The 18,304-nt window shown below is 41.3% G+C and overlaps 2 protein-coding genes, 1 long non-coding RNA gene and 1 pseudogene across 4 annotated transcripts; 1 reads left to right on the forward strand and 3 right to left on the reverse strand.

Annotated features, from left to right (window-relative positions):
• The first annotated feature begins 1,814 nt into the window (after positions 1-1,814).
• Positions 1,815-3,494, forward strand: LOC143853329 (uncharacterized). Of its 2 annotated transcripts, XR_013237076.1 has the most exons (3): positions 1,815-2,053; positions 2,178-2,312; positions 3,083-3,494. It is a non-coding gene; the product is annotated as an uncharacterized LOC143853329 (long non-coding RNA). The 2 variants fall into 2 exon arrangements; XR_013237075.1 differs by lacking the exon at positions 3,083-3,494 and having other exon boundaries at positions 2,178-3,017.
• A 1,209-nt stretch (positions 3,495-4,703) lies between these two features.
• LOC143852264 (UPF0481 protein At3g47200-like) lies at positions 4,704-5,240 on the reverse strand. Its single transcript, XM_077361668.1, has one exon. It carries the CDS (start codon positions 5,238-5,240, stop codon positions 4,704-4,706), a length of 537 nt encoding a protein of 178 aa, XP_077217783.1.
• An 11-nt stretch (positions 5,241-5,251) lies between these two features.
• LOC143852265 (UPF0481 protein At3g47200-like) lies at positions 5,252-6,106 on the reverse strand. Its single transcript, XM_077361669.1, has one exon. The coding sequence runs from the start codon at positions 6,104-6,106 to the stop codon at positions 5,252-5,254; it is 855 nt and encodes a 284-aa protein (XP_077217784.1).
• A 4,834-nt stretch (positions 6,107-10,940) lies between these two features.
• Positions 10,941-12,441, reverse strand: LOC143853492 (UPF0481 protein At3g47200-like; annotated as a pseudogene).
• Positions 12,442-18,304: the final 5,863 nt, after the last annotated feature.

The following is an 18,304-nucleotide window of genomic DNA, read 5'->3' on the forward strand; positions in this document are numbered from 1 at the left end:
CCATTATAGAAACTACAATAGGACCAATTCCATGGGCACTAACATGAATGTTATCACCCATCCTTACTCGTGGTTTGACAGTTTCATCAATTTCTAGAAAATAATCCTTGTTCCCGGTCCTGTGGTTACTACAACCACTATCTAAATACCATATTTTATCATTCAATTCAACATTAGCAGTAAGACATGATAAAAATACGTTATCTTCTTTTTCAACTTTTCTCTTCATGACAGTTTGCCTGTTCCCTAGCCTTTTGATGACAATTTTTTTTTTCAATATGACAATATTTTTGTAATAAAAATATTTGTAAATTTCTATTTTGATTTCCATTATCCTTATACCAACAATCCTTATCGGTATGATTTGATTTTTTGCAATTGGAACAAAATAAAGAAGTAGATTCATGGTTACCTCCACTTTGATTTATTTGTAGAGGAAAAGGATTGTACGCTCGAGCGTACCAAGCTTATGGTATGCTCGATTGCCCCAAATCACATGGGTCCCACATTTTTTGTGGTGATCCAAAGCATTCATTTGCAAGGCCCTATCATAGATAGGATGTGTACTAAAAATCAGCTCCATTGAATCATCCTAACCCCTCCAAAAGCGGAGGGAAAAAATGGGCAGATTTGTGGTCTGTCCATTTCGCCCTCCACAAATGGATGGGTTAGGATGATCCTATGGAGCTGATTTTTGGTACACACCCCATCTATATAAGGGCCTTTCAAATGAATGCTTTGGATCATCCTAACAAAGTGTGCCCACATGTGATTGGGCACTCGAGCGTACAATCATTTTCCTCTTATTTGTATTCTCTGATTTTTTCTTTAAATCCACTTTCAGTGGATTTTCTGCAGTCCTATTCAATCTCTGCTCATGTACTTTCAAAGAACCCATTAATTCATTAATAGAGTATTTAGATAAATCTTTAGACTCTTCTATGACAGCAACTACATGATCAAATTTATTCGGAAGACTCTTTAACACTTTTTCAACAATTTTTTGATCATCTAATTTTTCTTCATAAATTCTTATTTGATTTACAATAGAACTCACTCTAGAGAAAAAACTTGAATTGATTCAGTATTTTTCACAATCAAATTCTCAAAATCACGACGAAGGGTCTGCAACTTAACAGAGATTACCTTCGAAGTACCTTGATATTCCTCTTGAAGCAAATCTCACGTTTCTTTTGATATAATTGCAGCCATGATCCTTGGAAATATTGGTTCATCCATGGCTTGTTGGATGAGGAAAAGAGCCCTTGCAGCTTTCTTTTTATTCTCATTTAATTCGTTCTTCTGTGCCGTGGTCAATTTTTCAAGTTTTGCAAAATTGTCATACCCATTCTCTACCAATTCCCATAATTCTTAAGACACGAATAACATCTTCATCTTAATTGACCAAAATTGAAAATTATCACCTTTAAATAAATGAACACTTTGCTGAAAATTTGAAGAATTTGTGTTACCTGCCATGTTGTGAACTTACCGAACCCTTGCCGGTGTTTTCTTGAAGTCGCCTAGGCATTTCTGCTCTATGGAAATCCCAAGAACTTCTGCTCTGATACCACTCTGTAGAAAATAAATAGCAAAAACACAATATAGAAGAAGAGGAAGAACGCAAAGAATTTTTTTTTATTTCTCTTATTCACAAGGTTTAGTGCTTGCTGTCTCGTAAAGTCACTTGTAGAGGATAGATGGTGGCCATACATCAAAACCAAGATACCAAAGCCACTTCAGGTCTGTAACAGGAGAATTTTGTTTTAATAGAAATAAAATTTCTCGAAATTTACTGATATTATTTATTTGTTTTTTTTTTTTTCCTGTTTTTGTTGGCCAACCATAGTACCCTGTCGTGGAGAATTGCTTCAAGTTTCAGGAGTCACCTGTTGAAGCTCTCTATGGCTTGAGTGTGTGGGATTGACTTCGGGCGTTCGTTAATATCTTAAAGATCCTTTCTGAGCAGAATTCTCCGGCCAATACTGTGAGAAGAGACTGATGAGTTCATGTTCGAGGCCAGCCTTGCTCATCAAAGGTGTTCAATGTGTTGGTGGGTTTACTGAATTTAGTTTCAAGAGCTATTGGTCATCAATTGATGTTCCAATTGCTCCATACCATTATACTTATTACTTCTTGGTGCTGGGTTAGCTCCTCAAGCATTGCAGTCCTTGCAGGTGGTGGACAGCTACCGCAAGGGTCAACCGATATCCATGACTCAATCCCCTCGGGTGTATCGACATGTGGTTTCAGTTTTCTTCAGCACTAGCATGCCTACAGAAAGGTAGCACAGTTGCACTACTAGAATGCAGGTAAAACTAATGTTTTGGGCCTTGACAATCTTGAAAATATTGTGTACAACAATTTTAGCACTTAAATGGTGAAGTTGATTGGTCACGCAAGGCTTGGAATAGCTTTGAATCTTTCCCAAAAATGACAAAAATTAACCAACATAGAGAAGACGTTTTAAGCCTACTGCCAGAGGAAAAAAATTTCCGCTCCTTTTCTTCTTGTTTCTTTTATTTATTGTCCTTTTTCAATCCATTATAAGGTATCCTTTATTCCTTCAGGGACTGAGATTCAATTTCAGGCCTTTTGATATTTGAGAAAATGGATGTGTGCAAAATCAGCAAGTTGGCCCTTTTTGAAAAAAATAAACTAGGCCAGTTCAGCTATAGTAATTTGCACTAGAAAGGGTTTTATAGGTTGATAACTTGAGATTATTAGTTCTCTCAATTTTCATTTTTATGAGAAATTTCAGTTTGCAATGTCAAAATCTCAACTTTTCTTGGACAATTTTAGGTTCCAAGCATGCATTAGGCTTTAGCATGTAATAAAAAAGTTATATGATCCACTAGGCAAGGAATATTGAAGCATATCAATGATGGTTGGTTTTGTGGGGTTATCTTATGAATTGTTGTTCTTTACAACTTTTGTAATTGAACAAGGATGACATGATTTACAATTCCATCTATGCAGATAATTTTTTATTAATGATCTAATGCAAATTGCAAATAGTTTGGATGGATCACTTGCTGATCTAAACTATCCCTTTGCTGGCTTTACTATGGTGGCTGATTAGATAAACTATTTGATTGGTGGCTTCTATTATTTGGGAACTCACTTAATGGGTGGTCCAGTTTGATTTCCCAACCATCAATATCCTTTACGGCAATGATTTCCACCATATTATTCATCTTTGCTTTCATTGGATGATCTTGACCTTTCAAGCCTGGAATGCAGTGGAGGATTGAAACATGAAATGACAGTGATCCATATTCAGCTGGGAATTATAATATCCATACACTTGAGCACACCAAAAAAAGAAGGAAAGAGAGAATGAAACCTTAAATGCCAGTTTCTACCCTCATTTTTTCAGCTGTAGTTTGTTGATAGCTATTAGTTTAAATGGGTGAGATTTTTCACCGGCAAGGATGGTGCAACTACCATGTATACTTTTCCTCTGCTCAAGCTCTTCTAATTGATGCAACTACCTGTCAAACACTGTGTGCTCTGTTTGGTTGCTTGGGGTGGCTCGGAAAGTAGTGGAATATGTTAAATAACCAACTTCTCCAAAAGCTTAAGCTATTGGAGAAAGGCGTTATTTATCTTTTATACTTTAACACCCACTTGGCAAACACGTGGCACATGTGGTCCCACTTTGGCTGACCATTGCATGTGGCTTTTCGCTATCCGGGAGGTTTGAACTCGAGACCTTTGGCTCTAATACCATGTTAAACTTACCAACTTCTCCAATAGCTTAAGTTGTTGGAGAAGGCGTCATTTAATCTTTTATACTTTTAACACTCCCCCTCACATGTGGCCCCTCTTTCTTGGGTTGGCCTACACGTGGCACATTTGGCCCCTCTTTTAGATTTGGCTATTGCATGTGGAATTTTGCTATCCAGGAGGTGTTATTTATCTTTTAAACTTTAACATTTCCCCGCACGTATGGTCCACTTGACAAACACGTGGCACATGTGGTCCCACTTTGGGCCGACCATTGCATGTGGATTTTTGCTATCCAGGAGGTTTGAACTTGTGAACTTTGGCTCTGATACCATGTTAAATAACCAACTTCTCCAAAAGCTTAAGCTATTGGAGTAACTGGTTGTTTCACAGAATATGATGTCGATAGAAGTCAAACGGTAGGAGACAAGCATTTTGAACTGTCTAGACTTACGTCGGAAAATAGTGAATCAGTGGCATATCCTCGGAAAATAGGAGTAAGTAGGGGTGTCATTACCATTATAGGGATGACGAAAGAGAGAGAGGGAAGAGAGAGATAGAGAGAGCATCATTCCCAAGAAAATTCAACCAAAATTCTTTAGTTTTGGAAGGATTTGCTTTTAGAGGGGGCAAGGAATCCACATCATCACACAAGTAATTATTACATGGGAGACATCCAAGGGAGTCCAATGCTATTTTGGCAACCAAATATGGAATGGCATGCCAAATCCAAACCAAATTCCGACGGCTGCCGAGCTTTTGTGCAACCAAACGAAGCAGTGGGCACAACCAGTGTTACTACAACTCTAGCCATGAACAGGTGGTTCGATCCACAACAATTTTGACATGAACTTGGTTTCATCAATTAAAACTTCTAGTCTGGCAAACGATTTTCCACTAAATTCATTTCTTCATACATGATAGCAATCACATGAGAATTGTTCTTAGCTAAACAATTTCAAATGGAATTAGACCTAAGGAGGGCGGGCATACGAGAAGATGGAGAAGAAGGTCTGTATGAATGTGAGAATGAGAATAACAATGGCTGCAGCCAAAGACATCATGGTCCATGGATTGCTGAAATAAGTATGCACCAAGTTTGCCCTCCAGTGATGCCAATTAGTCTCGCAATATTGGTTCACATCCTTGAACATTTTGGACAGGTATCTATCTTCGTAATTGACTGCCACTCCCTTCGCCAACTGGTTGAAAAGAAGCGCCACCTCTTCATCGCTACCCAACATATGATGGATGATCTTATTTTGCTTGAGTATGGAGACATCTTTTGGTGTATTGATGAGACAGTCCATCAAGATGGTGTAGTCTGTGAAGTGAGCTCTTGAGGTAGGAAAGCACTGCTCGAAGGCGATAAAGTTTCGAAAGAGAGAATTGGTAGAATCATAGATAGAGATATGTGGGATTTCCATCACCCCTTTACTAAAATTTACATCCAAGAAGCTACCCATCATCTTCTTCGGCATGAACTTGACTCCTGCCTCTTTGAGCTCCATCACTGAGGGGATCAATGTCGGCGGTTCAGGCTGTATTTTTTGCTTGATGCCAAGAGCCCGCTGTCCAAAGCAAGAGTGGGATTGTATGTGAAGCATTGGATTACAGAGTAGTCTAAAATATTATCCGCAGATGGTGAAAAACGCCAGTAAAATAAGTGTAGGAGATGAAGAACTTTGTCGCTTGGGGGATGAATTCCACTGTTTCTTGGCAAGAGAGGATCGAAGAAATTGAAGGTGAGGCGCAAGAGAGAGGAACGGATATTCGATTTGTGGACGAGTTCGAATAAAGACTGTAAGACAAAGAAAGGGAGTTGGTTCTCTAGGAGGAGCATGTCATGGGCTACAAGGGGAAGCAGCCAATTTGTGTCATATATGGGATCTTCTTGGGCTTCCTTGTTTCGGCCAAGAACGAACTCTCCCTTCTCCCTTGCCATCACTGCCTCCTCGTGATTGAGGAAAAGCTCAACGATGAAACAGCCATCAACCACCATCATTTGAACAAATTCATTGCTCTCAAGGTGGTTGGTGCTTTCAGAGTAGCAACTTCGAGCTCGCGTCTCCATTTTCTTGATTGTTGCTAAGTAATTCTCTAAGCTGAGATCCACGTTTCGAGAGAGAATTGCATTTAGATAGCGCAATTTGTGATCTTCCATGGCTTGTAGGCATTGCCTTCCATGGTGATAGGGGCCTAAGGAGATGATTTTGGGTTCATAGGCCTTCTCATCAGTCTCGTAGATGTGCTTGGGGACTCTGTAGATGCTGCTTTGCTCTTTACTTGCAGGCACGCTACTAGTGGCTGCAAGCTTGTGTTTCATGGAAGTAATCCATGCTTCATCAATATCCATCTGTTCATCTGCATTCTCCATCATCCCTTGCTGCTGCTCCTATGACTATCTCACCCTTTTTCTTTTGGAATGGCAAAGAATTGAATTAAAGGGAAAAGTAACAAGGGAAACCCAGGGTGATCGAGAAGATCTACACAATTCGAAAGCAAGAATAAAATACAAAGAACAAGAAGACGCATGAAGGGGAAGGAAATCAAAGATTTCCAAATCCGACCTTAAGCAACCCTCCCTTGCTAGCCTATCGACCTTAGAGTTCGCCTATCTCCTTACACAATGATATGAAATATTGGAGCCTGCCACTCAATTGGATATTTCATCTATCCACCTAGAAAACCTCCATGGAGGGGATGATGATCGAGCTATGGTAATGTACCCGGTAGGAAGGTTAGGATTTTAAGGGGGAAGGTGCAGGTGTGAGTACATTAAATCAGGTGTTATTACGTACTGCTCATGAGTGGTGTATGGAGGTCCCACTTACAATCCCTCTCGATGGTACGTTTAACCAAACTGAGAAAGACTAGTAGGAATTCGGGCATAAATCAGTGAGAGAAGGTGAATTTGGCATGGACAATGACGAGATCACTCATCTTTGCTTGATCATGGCAAACAGAAAAGAAAAGTGAGGGCTTTTGGCAAGGGCAATTCCCTAGAGAGAGAAGATTCCCACCTTTTCCTCTTCCAACGAGAGAAAAATATTTTGGGGGTAGTAGGGCAACATGTTGGCCGACACGGCACCCACAAATAATGGCGTTGATATAGATTTTTACCTTTCCTAAAATTTATACACTTGATGACATAAATTTAGAGATTTTTGGTGTGAAGATTTGTTTTTTTTTTTCCTACAAACTTCAAAATTAGTCACTATCCTACGCTAAAAAATCAAAACCCGTCCCGACCCGACCCAACCCGAGAAACCATCTTGGGTAAGGTCGGGTTTACAAATATCGGGTTTTCCTGTAAAAAATTAGACCCAACCCAACCTGAGATAATTCTCAGGTAGGGTAGGGTTTTGGAAAACTAGACCAGACCAGCCCGACCCGAGTTACACCCATGATTTGAAATTTCGGTTTCGGCATAAATTTCGGACATAGCCGAAACCGAAATTTCAGCCGAAATTCGTTAAAGACACTCGAAATGTCGATTTTTTGGGCCGAAATTTGGGAAAGTAATAAAAAATCAATATTTTTTTCCAAATTTCGCCGGAATTGAAGAAATTTCTGAAATTTCGACCGAAATTTGGTACGTTTCGCCAATTTCGGTTTCGGAACGTTTCAGTTTCTGTCTTGCCCGAAATCCGAGATTTCGGATGAAATTTAAAACCATGGTTACAACCCTAATTTTTGTTCTACTTCCCCACTCCTTTGAGCATCCAAAGAGGCTTGTTCATAAAGGAAAAGGAAAAGGAAAAGGAAAAGGGAGTCTTAAATGTGGACCTCAAAGTTCACACTGGTCCATAGATTAAGTGCGTGTATTGCTTGTAGCACTCGCATCTCCATCATTCTCACCATGGATTAAGTGCGTGTATTGCTTGTAGCACTCGCATCTCCATCATTCTCACCATGTGCGTACATGATTTGCTGGTTTCATGCTTATTGCCACTGGACATCCAATACCAATGTTATTTTTGTGGGACCCATTTATAATTTCTCCATCACATCCTTGACCATGGACAGGTACCTGTTTTTGTGGCACGCATTTATAATTTCCCAACAATCCTTATCCTACCCTCTTTCCCTCCTCTCCCAAACGTCCTATCTTTTGAGTTTTGACTAGTTCAATTTTTCTAGGAACTCTCGGTAAAACATTTTCAACAGACTTGATCAACGCTCCAAACAGCAAATGTAAGTGGGCCACAGCATAGCGTTTCTTGGTAGCCTAGTTTAGATGGGTGTTAAGAGTGCTTTTCTTCAAAGTAATCTTTAAAAATCAATATGTTTAGGTGGTTTTGAAGAAAGAGTCTATGCCTGCCACAATGTTCAAATCTCATCAAGCCACAATGTTCAAATCTCATCAAGCCACGCTTCTAAATACAAGAGTTTGAAGCTAAATGTTTGCTCATAATTAGGGATGGGTACGACTCAAATAGGATTTCTTTTGCACACTTTTGTGCCCGACATGATGTTGGAACTATTTACTGTACCCATTGTGAGGAACAGAAATGCAGGTAAAGCTGTCCTCAGGGTTTTTACCTAGAAAGTTTTCACCAGTATTCAGCTTGAACATGCTCAAGGATTGTGCAAGCATGCTTAACAAGGTGGGGTGCAGTCACACTGCCAATGGATCCACTCCTAATTGAATTTTCTAGGGAGATATGCAATTATACTTCTAAAAGATGATAACTAGCATTATTGCGACCGGTTTTGATAAACATATGTTGCTGGAAAACACACAAGATTCATGACTAATCGTGTCCAATTTCTGGTCCAAGAATTAATTAGTCTGCAAGGTCCTTAGATATATTGAAGGTTTTGAGGCTCAAAAGAAACTGGGATTTTTTGTAATGGGTTGGCTGAAAAAAATCTGTATCTAGTGTTTTTTTTATCGTGGAGAAAGTGGGAATGGGCAGAGAAAGGCTGATTTGGAATTTTGGATTGCAAGAATTTTCCGGAACATTTTGGAAAGAAAAATTATTCCAAAAATTTCCTACTTTTTTAACATTAGAAAAAAAAGAAGAAGTTGAACCAACCCTATTCAATTTTGATTTAGGACCTTCAATTTATGAAAATACTTCTCTAAATTAACCAATCATATCACCTTTCTCTAATCTTGAAAAGAAAAACAAATTTCCTCATAAAAAAATTTCAGTAAGAATAGTGGGCCCCACTCATCCGAACATGAGATGTAAATATTGGGCCCCACTACATCAAATTATAAGATGAAAATTGTGGGCTCTACATAATTCATGGGATAGCTGGATAGGGGAGATGGTGGGCCCCACCTAATCAAAACATGAAGTGTAAAATGTGGGTCCCAACATGCTACCATTCTCGAGAAGGGATTTGCCAATTGCTATCTCTCTCTTTTCTCTCTACCTCTCTGCTTAGATGTTCAATACTGGAACAAAATAAGTCATTAACCAAATAAGCTATTCCAATGACTGGGAAAAGTCGCAAATGAATCGATTGACACTAGATTCACCAGTCTCACGCTTCTTCAAGTATCTTAGGGTTGATAAAGGAATCATGAAAAATGGCACTCACCGACAACGGCTATGCGCCCGATGCACTTTTTTTTATCTTCCCCCATGTAGCCAGCACCCAAACCACGTGACATAAGCAACGGGTAGCCTCAACTCCAAAAAATTCAAATAAACTAGAAAGGTGTTGTCCGGCTAGCGGGCACAAGGCAGGATGCTAGATGTACGGTATCTTTTATTCCTTTAGAGACTGAGATTCAGTTGTAAGCCTTTTGATATTTGAGAAAATGGATGTGTGAAAAATCAACAAGTTGGCCCTTTTTGACAAGCATAAGCTTGGCCAGTTCAGCTATAGTAATTTGCACTAGAAAGAGTTTATAGGTTGAGAACTTGTGAATATTAGCTGTCCTCTCTATTTTTGTTTTTATGAAAATATTCAGTATGCAATGTCTAAAACTCAACTTTTGCTGGACAATTTTAGGTACCAAGAATGCTTTAGGCTTTAGCATAGAATACAAAAGTAATATGATGCATTAGGCAAGGAATAATGAAACAATGATAACATGATTTCCATTCATGCAGATGAATTTTGATTAATGATCTAGTGCAAATAGTGTGGATGGATCACTTGCTGATCTAAACTATCCCTTAGATGGATTTATTGTGGCTGATAATTAGGTGAACTATTTGATTGGTGGCTTGCAAACGGACGGTTAAAGTGAGAAAAGATTAATGTGATTCTTCTATAATGTGGGGTTCACTTAATGGATGGCCAGTTTGATTGTCCAACCCTCAATGTCCTGTATGGCAATGATTTCCACCAGATTATTCCTCTTTGATTTCATTGGATGATCTTGACTTTTCAAGTATGGCATGCAAAGGAAGATTGAAACATGAAATGATGAAGATCCATATTCAGCAGGGAAATCTCATATCCAGACATTTGAGCACACCAAAAATAGAAGGAAATAGAAAATGAAACCTTAAATGGCAGTTTCTACTCTCTCTTTTTGTAGCAGTAGTTTGATGGCTGTTAGTTTAGATGGGTGAGATTTTTCACGAGTATACAGTTAGAACATGGCTGATGGTGTAGTCAGGCCGCTCTTGGATCCACTTCTAATTGATTTTTTCTGGATCCTGATAACTTGCCTAACTATGGTGCAATTGAAAAATCTCAGCAAGATGTTTGAGTAATAGTGAACGTCGTGAGAGGTATGCAATTATACTTTTAAAAGATGTTAACCAGCATTATAGGTTTTGATGAACAGATGTTGCTGGAAACTACAGAAGATATATTCATGGTCGATTGCAGAACATCCAATTTTTGGTCCAAAAATTTATTAGTCAGTAGGATCCTTGAGGAGGGCCTAAATTGATGAATTCTGTACTGTATTCCGAGATATTCTGATATGTGATGAGTAAATCCTTGTTGGATTTCTCACTAGTATGAGAGAATTGAGTTGAGATCCATGGGCATAAAAATAGTTTTCGGGGACAAAACATGTCAACAGATTTGTACAGCTTTGAGGATTCCCAAATCAGGCAGAATGTCCATTCCGTGCTAATTTCATCTAGTGCAGCTCTATTAATTTTCTCTAACTTTACTAATTGATGCAACTGCCATTAGTAATTTGCCTCCTGTCGAACATTGTGGGCACAACCAGTGTTACTACAACTCTAGCCATGAAAAGGTGGTTCGATCCACTACAATTCTGACATGAACTTGCTTTCATCAATTAAAAATTCTAGACTGGAAAAAGTTTTGCTAAGAAATTCATTTATTCAAACATGATTGCAATCACTTGAGAATTGTTCTTAGCTAAACATTTTCAAATGGAATTAGACCTAAGGAGGGTGGGCATACGACAATACGGAGAAGAAGGTCTGTATGAATGTGAGAGTGAGAATAACAATGGCTGCCACCAAAGATATCATGGTCCATGGATTGCTGAAATAACTGCGCACCAAGTTGCCCTCCAGACATGCCAATTTGTGTCGAAATATTTGTTCACATCCTTGAACATTTTGGACAGGTGCCTATCTTTGTAATTGATGGCGACCCCCTTCCCCAACCAGTTGAAAAGAAGCGCCACCTCTTCATCGCTACTCAACATATGATGGATGATCTTATTTTGCCTGAGTATGGCGACATCTTTCGGTGTAGTGATGAGACAGTCCATCAAGATGGTGTAGTCTGTGAAGTGAGCTCTTGAGGTAGGAATGCACTGCTCAAAGGCGATAAAGTTTCGAAAGAGAGAATTGGTAGAATGATAGATTGAGATATGTGGGATTTCCATCACCCCTTTACTGAAATTTACATCCAAGAAGATACCAATCCTCTTCTGCTTGAACTTTACTCCAGCCGCTTTGAGCTCTGTCACTGAGGGGATCGACTTGCATGGTTTACGTGGTCTTTCGCTGCCTGATACTGAGGACTCGCTGTCCAAAGAAAGAGTGGGATTGTAGCTGAAGCATTGGATTTCACAGTAGTCTAAAGTAATATCCACAGGTGGAGAAAGACGCCAGTAAAACAAGTGTAGGAGGTGAAGAACTTCGTTGCTTGGAGGATGAATTCCACTGTTTCTTGGTAAGAGAGGATCGAAGAAATCGAAGGTGAGCTGCAAGAGAGAGGAAGGGGTGTTCGGTTTGTCCATGAGGCGAATAAGGACTGTAAAACAAAGAAAGAGAGTTGGTTTTCTAGGAGGAGCATGTCATGGGCTACAAGGGGAAGCATCCAATTTGTGCCATATATGGGATCTTCTTCGAACCCTCCTTTCTCCTTTGCCTTCACTGCCTCTTTGTGCTTGAGGAAAAGCTCGACAATGAAACAGCCATCGACCACCATCATTTGAACAAACTCATTGCTCTGAAGGTGGTCCATGCTTTCGGAGTAGCAGCTTCGTGCTTGCATCTCCATTGCTTTGATCACTGTTAAGTAGTTTTCCAAACAGAGATCCATGTTTCGGGAGAGAATTGCATTTAGATAGCGCCATTTGTGGTTTTCTATGGCTTGTAGGCATTGGTTTCCATGGTGATACGGGCCAATGGAGATGATATTGGGTTCATAGGCCTTCTCATCAGTCTCATAGATGTGCTTGGGGACTCTGTAGATGCTGCTTTGCTCTTTACTCGCCGGCATCTTACTAGTGTCTGCAAGCTTGTGTTTCATGAAAGTAACCCATGCTTCATCAATATCTACTTGGTTACCTGCATTTTCCATTATCCCTTTATCCTTCTCCTCGTCCTCCTCCTACTCTCTCACCCTTTTCTTCTTCTTCTTCTTCTCTCCTCTGAAAGTCTTACTTCCTACTTACTGTCGTCAGGAAGAAACCCTAATTTCCTTCTTCATGGTCATTGTTAATGGCCGAAATCAGAGCATAAATCAAGTGAGAAAAGGTTACTTTGGCAAAGACAATGACAATCTCCATTCATCTTTGCTCCACCAGTGGCAAACAGAAAAGAAGGATGTTTGCCAATTAGTCTTGCTTTTCCAAATTATTGTTAAACTGTCATTTTCAGTTACATTTTAAAATGGTTGAAAAAGTAAAATCAGTTACATTTGATGACACATTTGATGACGTGGATCCAATCAAGAGCATGCAAGGGCTCCCTTGTATCTATCATTTCTCCTTTAAGAATTTCATATTTCAGTTTCTCAACCGACTTTAAAAATGACGTGGATTTATTCAAGGGCCCTTCTTTAGCCCTTGCACAAAGAGGGCCCTTCAATCTATCATTCCTCGTCTTTTAGTACCTGCTTTTGGAATATAATTGCCATACCCTCAAAAAACAAACAACAAACGGCAGTTATTTTTTCCATTAAAATTTGGGAAATGATATTTTCCCCCTCTTAAGGATAAAATCCCCCCTTTAACGGTTTCTGTGAGAATGGTTTACTGCTGGAGGATAAATTCACCCCCTTTAACGTCTTTCTTTGCCTTTAAAACTTAACGAATAACGTTAGAGGGGGGATTTTATCCATCAAAGGAGGGAAAATATCATTCCCCTAAAATATTTAAAATAATAAAACTACCCTCAACCTTCTCTCATTGCACACACTCTCTCCATTCTCCACTCTTGTACCGAGAACACTTGGCGTAGCCAGCAACCGAATAGTTTAGGGGAGTGATATATTCGACCCCTTTTCTTCCTCGGGCCACCCCCTCTATTGTGTTATGACTATAGCCTTTTTACACTGGAAAATGGTTGTCCACAAAAGAAAAAGGGGGCAAATACATCATTTTCTTGTTTAGATCTTTGAAAAAAAAAACGAGCAATGATAGATACGAGGGAGCCCTTGCATAAAGAGTGGCAAAAGGGCTCTTCATTGGATCACGCCATTTTTAGTTACATTTTAAAATCGGTTGAAAAGGAAAAATGAGTTACATTTGTTGACGTGAATCCAATTATGAGCCCTTTTGCGGCTCTTTATGCAAGGGCTCCCTTGTATCTATCATTCCTCAAAAAATACATAGCCTATGCACAAACATCATACAATGTATATTTCAAGAAAAAAAATTACTTGGGCCCACTTTGTTCGAAGATTCAAATTGCCCCTAAAATCATCGCCATAGGGTGATCCTAACCTAGGTAGAGAATTATATATGGTGTCATTCGTTAGCAAATTGGAGGGCTAGGGTCATCCAATGGAGATGATTTTTGAAACGATGATACGACCACAAATCAACGACTCACAATCTCCTCATTCCACATGGATGGAGCAGCCCTTGCATGGTTTCAATGGTGCCACCGAAACCATCAATTTCAAACATGGGACGGATTCACCCGAGCGCTCGAAACACAGTTTGGCCCATCTCAATATGTCGACCACCAAGGTGCATTGTCGAAATTAACGCAAGCTCCAGAATTGTTTGTCGGTTCTTCGCTGATCGGCCTGTTGCTTCATGCGATGTTGGGTACGTTCCAAGTTTTGCTTGAGTTGACAGAGGATGTCGTCCCTTGTGCGTAATTCGTTGTCGACTGTATTTTCCCCGGAAATTGATGGCACGTAGTCTGGAATGGCTGGTGGTGCTCGGCCGTATACCGCCTCAAATGGCGTCATACCAATCGCTGAATGTTGTGTGGTGTTGTACCAATACTCCGCCCAAGTGAGGTAGTTTGTCCATTGTCGTGGATGATCCATGCAGAAGCTTCGTAGTACTGTTCCAGGCAACGGTTCAGGACTTCTGTTTGGCCGTCTGTCTGAGGATGGTAGGCACTGCTCATGCGAAGTGTCGTGCCTTGTTTGTGGAACAACTCTTTCCAGAAAGAGCTGAGAAACAGTGGGTCACGGTCGCTGACGATGCTACGAGGTATCCCGTGTAATTTGGCCACATTGGATATAAACGTGTCTGCAACTTTGGCTGCAGTATAGTTTGGGGCTAATTCCATGAAGTGGGCATATTTTGTTAGACGGTCCACCACTACGAAGATGGTTGTTTTCCCATTTGAAGTTGGTAGGTTGGTGATGAAATCCATCGCTATATCCTCCCATACACGTGTAGGGATGGGTAGCGGTTGTAACAAACCTTGTGGTGAGCGGGTTGAGTATTTGCTTTGTTGACAAATGAGGCATTCGCCGACCCAAAATTGGATATCCTTCCGCATCCTTTGCCAATAAAAACTTTGTCGAATCCGTGCCAATGTTCTTGTGTATCCGGAATGACCACCTGATGGTGTAGAGTGGAGTTCCTTGAAAACCACAGTCTTCAAAGATGATGTTGGGGGTAGGTAGACACGGTTTTTGTAGTAGAGGACTCCGTTCTTGAGAGTGTAATGTGGGTTTGTGGCCGGGGTCGCTTGTAGTTCAGCGAGGAGTGTTTGGGTATGAGGGTCGTTCACAATTTCCTTTTGGATGTTGTGGATGATATTTGTGTATGGCATGGTGAACGCGAACAGTTCTGAATCGGTGCAGCGAGAAAGGGCATCAGCCACTACATTTTCGCGGCCGGGTTTGTAAATTATTTTGTAGTTGTAGCCCACCAATTTTTGGAGCCAATATTGTTGCTCTGGAGTTTGTAGTGAGATATTGGAGAGGTCGGTGGTCCGTGCGGATGAGGAAATCGTGGCCAAGGAGGTAGTGTCTCCAGCGAAGGACTGATTCAGTTATGGCAAACATTTCCCGTGCATATGTTGATGATGCTTGTAAGCGGGTTGAGAGTGTCTTACTGAAAAAGGCTATGGGATGGCCTTGTTGGGACAGAACAACGCCAATAGCTTTACCGGAAGCATCCGTGTCGACGATGAATGTCTCGGTGAAATCCGGGAGTTGTAGGATGGGTGTTGTAGTGAGGGAAGATTTTAGAGACTCGAATGCGGACTCAGCGGCTGGACACCAATGAAACGAATCCTTTCGGAGGAGGTCGGTTATAGGGGCTGCAATTGAGGCATAATTTTTGACAAAACGGTGATAGTAGCCGGCTAGACCGAGGAAGCTCCGGAGTTGTTTGATGATTGTCGGACGTGGCCATTGGGTAATGGCTCGGATTTTTGTAGGGTCGACGGCAACACCGTGACTTGCGATAATGTGGCCAAGATATTCGATTTTCTGTTCGCCGAAACAACATTTGGAGAGTTTGAGGTTGAAGTGGTTGACATAGAGCAGTTGGAGGACTTGACGGAGGTGGTCAAGGTGGGCTTCCCAAGTGGGGCTATAAATCAAGATGTCATCAAAGAAGACGAGGACAAACTTACAAAGGAACTGGGAGAATGTGGTGTTCATGGCAGCTTGGAAGGTAGAGGGTGCATTGGTTAGGCCAAAGGGCATGACCAAAAATTCATAGTGACCGTCGTGTGTTCGAAATGCGGTTGCTAGTATGCTTGCAGGGTGGACACGGATTTGGTGGAAACCGGAGCGGAGATCCAGTTTTGAGTAATATTGAGAACCATGTAATTCATCAAATAATTCCTCAACTGTCGGAATAGGGAAACGGTCCTTCACTGTTACGGCATTGAGTGCACGGTAGTCGACGCAAAATCGCCATGTACCATCTTTCTTTTTGACAAGAAGGACGGGTGAACTAAATGGGCTGGTGCTTGGTTGTATGATACCGTCCTTTAGCATTTCTGTAACCAATAGCTCGATTTCGCATTTTTGGTAATATGGATATTTGTAGGGTCGGACGTTTACAGGGGCTGATCCAGGGGTTAGGTGGATGCGGTGGTCACATTGGCGAGTGGGAGGAAGGCTATGGGGTGGTGAGAAAAGAGAGCTGTATTCGGTTAGTATTAGGTGTAAGTCTGGATGTGTTGTTGGAGGTGTCCTTTGTGGGGGAACTGGCCAGATGTTATACAATGAGGCTACGGCGGAAGTGCGAAAGTAGCGTTGTAGTTGTGATGGTTGAATGGAATGGACTGTTGGTAGTTATTCACCAAAGAGAGTGACGTTGGTGGAGTTCCACTTAAAGGACATGGAAAGGTGGCGGTAATCGAAGGTAACAGGTCCCAATGGTATTAACCATTGAACTCCGAGGACAACATCTGTGCCATGTAATGGTAGGATGAAAAGGTCTGTTTGGAAGGTAGTTGTTCCAATTTTAAGTGGAACATCTTTGCACAGTCCCTTGCACGTGAGGGTTTCACCACTACCAACGGTGACGGAGAATGGTGGGTGTGAGTGGGATGGCAGTTTTAGATGGGCAGCGACGCGTTCTTGGATGAAATTATGGGTGCTTCCTCCATCGACAAGAATTTGGACGTGTTCTCCGTGTAGATTTCCGGTGAAGCGGAGGGTACGTGGGGACGGTTGCCCTTGGAATGCGTTAAGAGAAATTTCTGCCGGTGTATCCAGTAGAAGGTTGTCTTCAGGGACCACTAGTCCGGGTTCAATGTTTGGGTATGCCATGTCAATCGTTTCATCGGTTTCATCGGCGAGCATGAGATGAAATTGTGGCTTACAACGGTGGTTGCGGGAGAATTTTTCATCACAGTTGAAACATAATCCTTTTTCCTGTCGAGTTTGCATTTCTGCGGGTGTAAGGTGGCGGATAGGACAACGGGTTGATGTTGATGTAGTTGGTGGTGGCGGTTGTGGGGATGGGGTGGAAGGAATGGGTCGGAACGACGAACGATGTATGTCGTTTAGTTTTTCAGCCTGAAGTTTTGCTAGGCCAATAGCCTGTGCAAGGTGTGTTGGTTGGGATACTTGGACTTCGCGGCGAATTTCTGGTTTGAGGCCAGAGATGAAGCAACTAAGCATGAAGGATGGTGGTAGGCCATCAGTACGGTTTGCTAAGGTTTCAAAGTCTGTAATATACGCAAGAACAGTTGTAGTTTGTGTTAATTTCGACAATGTGCCTTGGTGGTCGACATATTGAGATGGGCCAAACCGTGTTTCGAGCGCTCGGGTGAATCCGTCCCATGTTTGAAATTGATGGTTTCGGTGGCACCATTGAAACCATGCAAGGGCTGCTCCATCCATGTGGAATGAGGAGATTGTGAGTCGTTGATCACTGGGCGTATTGTGGTAGCCAAAAAATTGTTCGGCTTTGAAGATCCAGCCAAGCGGATCAATTCCGTCAAATCGCGGAAAATCTAGCTTTAGGAACCGGGAATTGGGTGTGTGGGTGGATTGAGTGTCGGGCGTGCGTGGTTCAGGGCAGTTTAGACGGAGTTGCTCCAACTTTCCGTCGAAGGATGTGACGGTGGTGACCAGTGCGGCTAATTGCTCCGTTATGGTGGCGAGTTGATCGGTGTGGTTGGTGACGGTTTCGTCGAGTATGCGGAGGCGGGTTCCTTCTGCCATGATGGGAGAAGAATCAATGAAAGCACCAATGATAGATCCCTGTTTTCGAGGACAGGTCCTCCAGAAAATGGAAGTGGGAGAAGATGAAATTGAGAATTATGATAATTATTCTACTGTTTCAAATGTGAATACATCATCCCTTTACACAGAAAATAAGATAACTGAAAATAACTTCCATTGGAATTATGACCACAAGTAATATAACTTCCCATAACTGCTAATATGTGTAATCACTGAGATGCTTGGGTGATTGCCGGTTCCTTGTGGAAGTTGGCCGTTGATTTGTGGTCGTATCACATAGCCTATTTACATTGAGGCCAAACAATTGATTGGTTTAGAT

The sequence above is a fragment of the Tasmannia lanceolata genome, unplaced genomic scaffold, assembly GCF_043159265.1.
Source record: "Tasmannia lanceolata isolate RefF3 unplaced genomic scaffold, GAP_Taslan_0.1 ptg000019l, whole genome shotgun sequence".
NCBI classification, from domain to species: domain Eukaryota; kingdom Viridiplantae; phylum Streptophyta; class Magnoliopsida; order Canellales; family Winteraceae; genus Tasmannia; species Tasmannia lanceolata.

Bases quoted from the DNA above. Each gene is read 5' to 3' on its own strand.
- LOC143852264 (XM_077361668.1), bottom strand. From the start codon at position 5,240: ATGGAGCTCAAAGAGGCAGGAGTCAAGTTCATGCCGAAGAAGATGATG.
- LOC143852265 (XM_077361669.1), bottom strand. From the start codon at position 6,106: ATGGAGAATGCAGATGAACAGATGGATATTGATGAAGCATGGATTACT.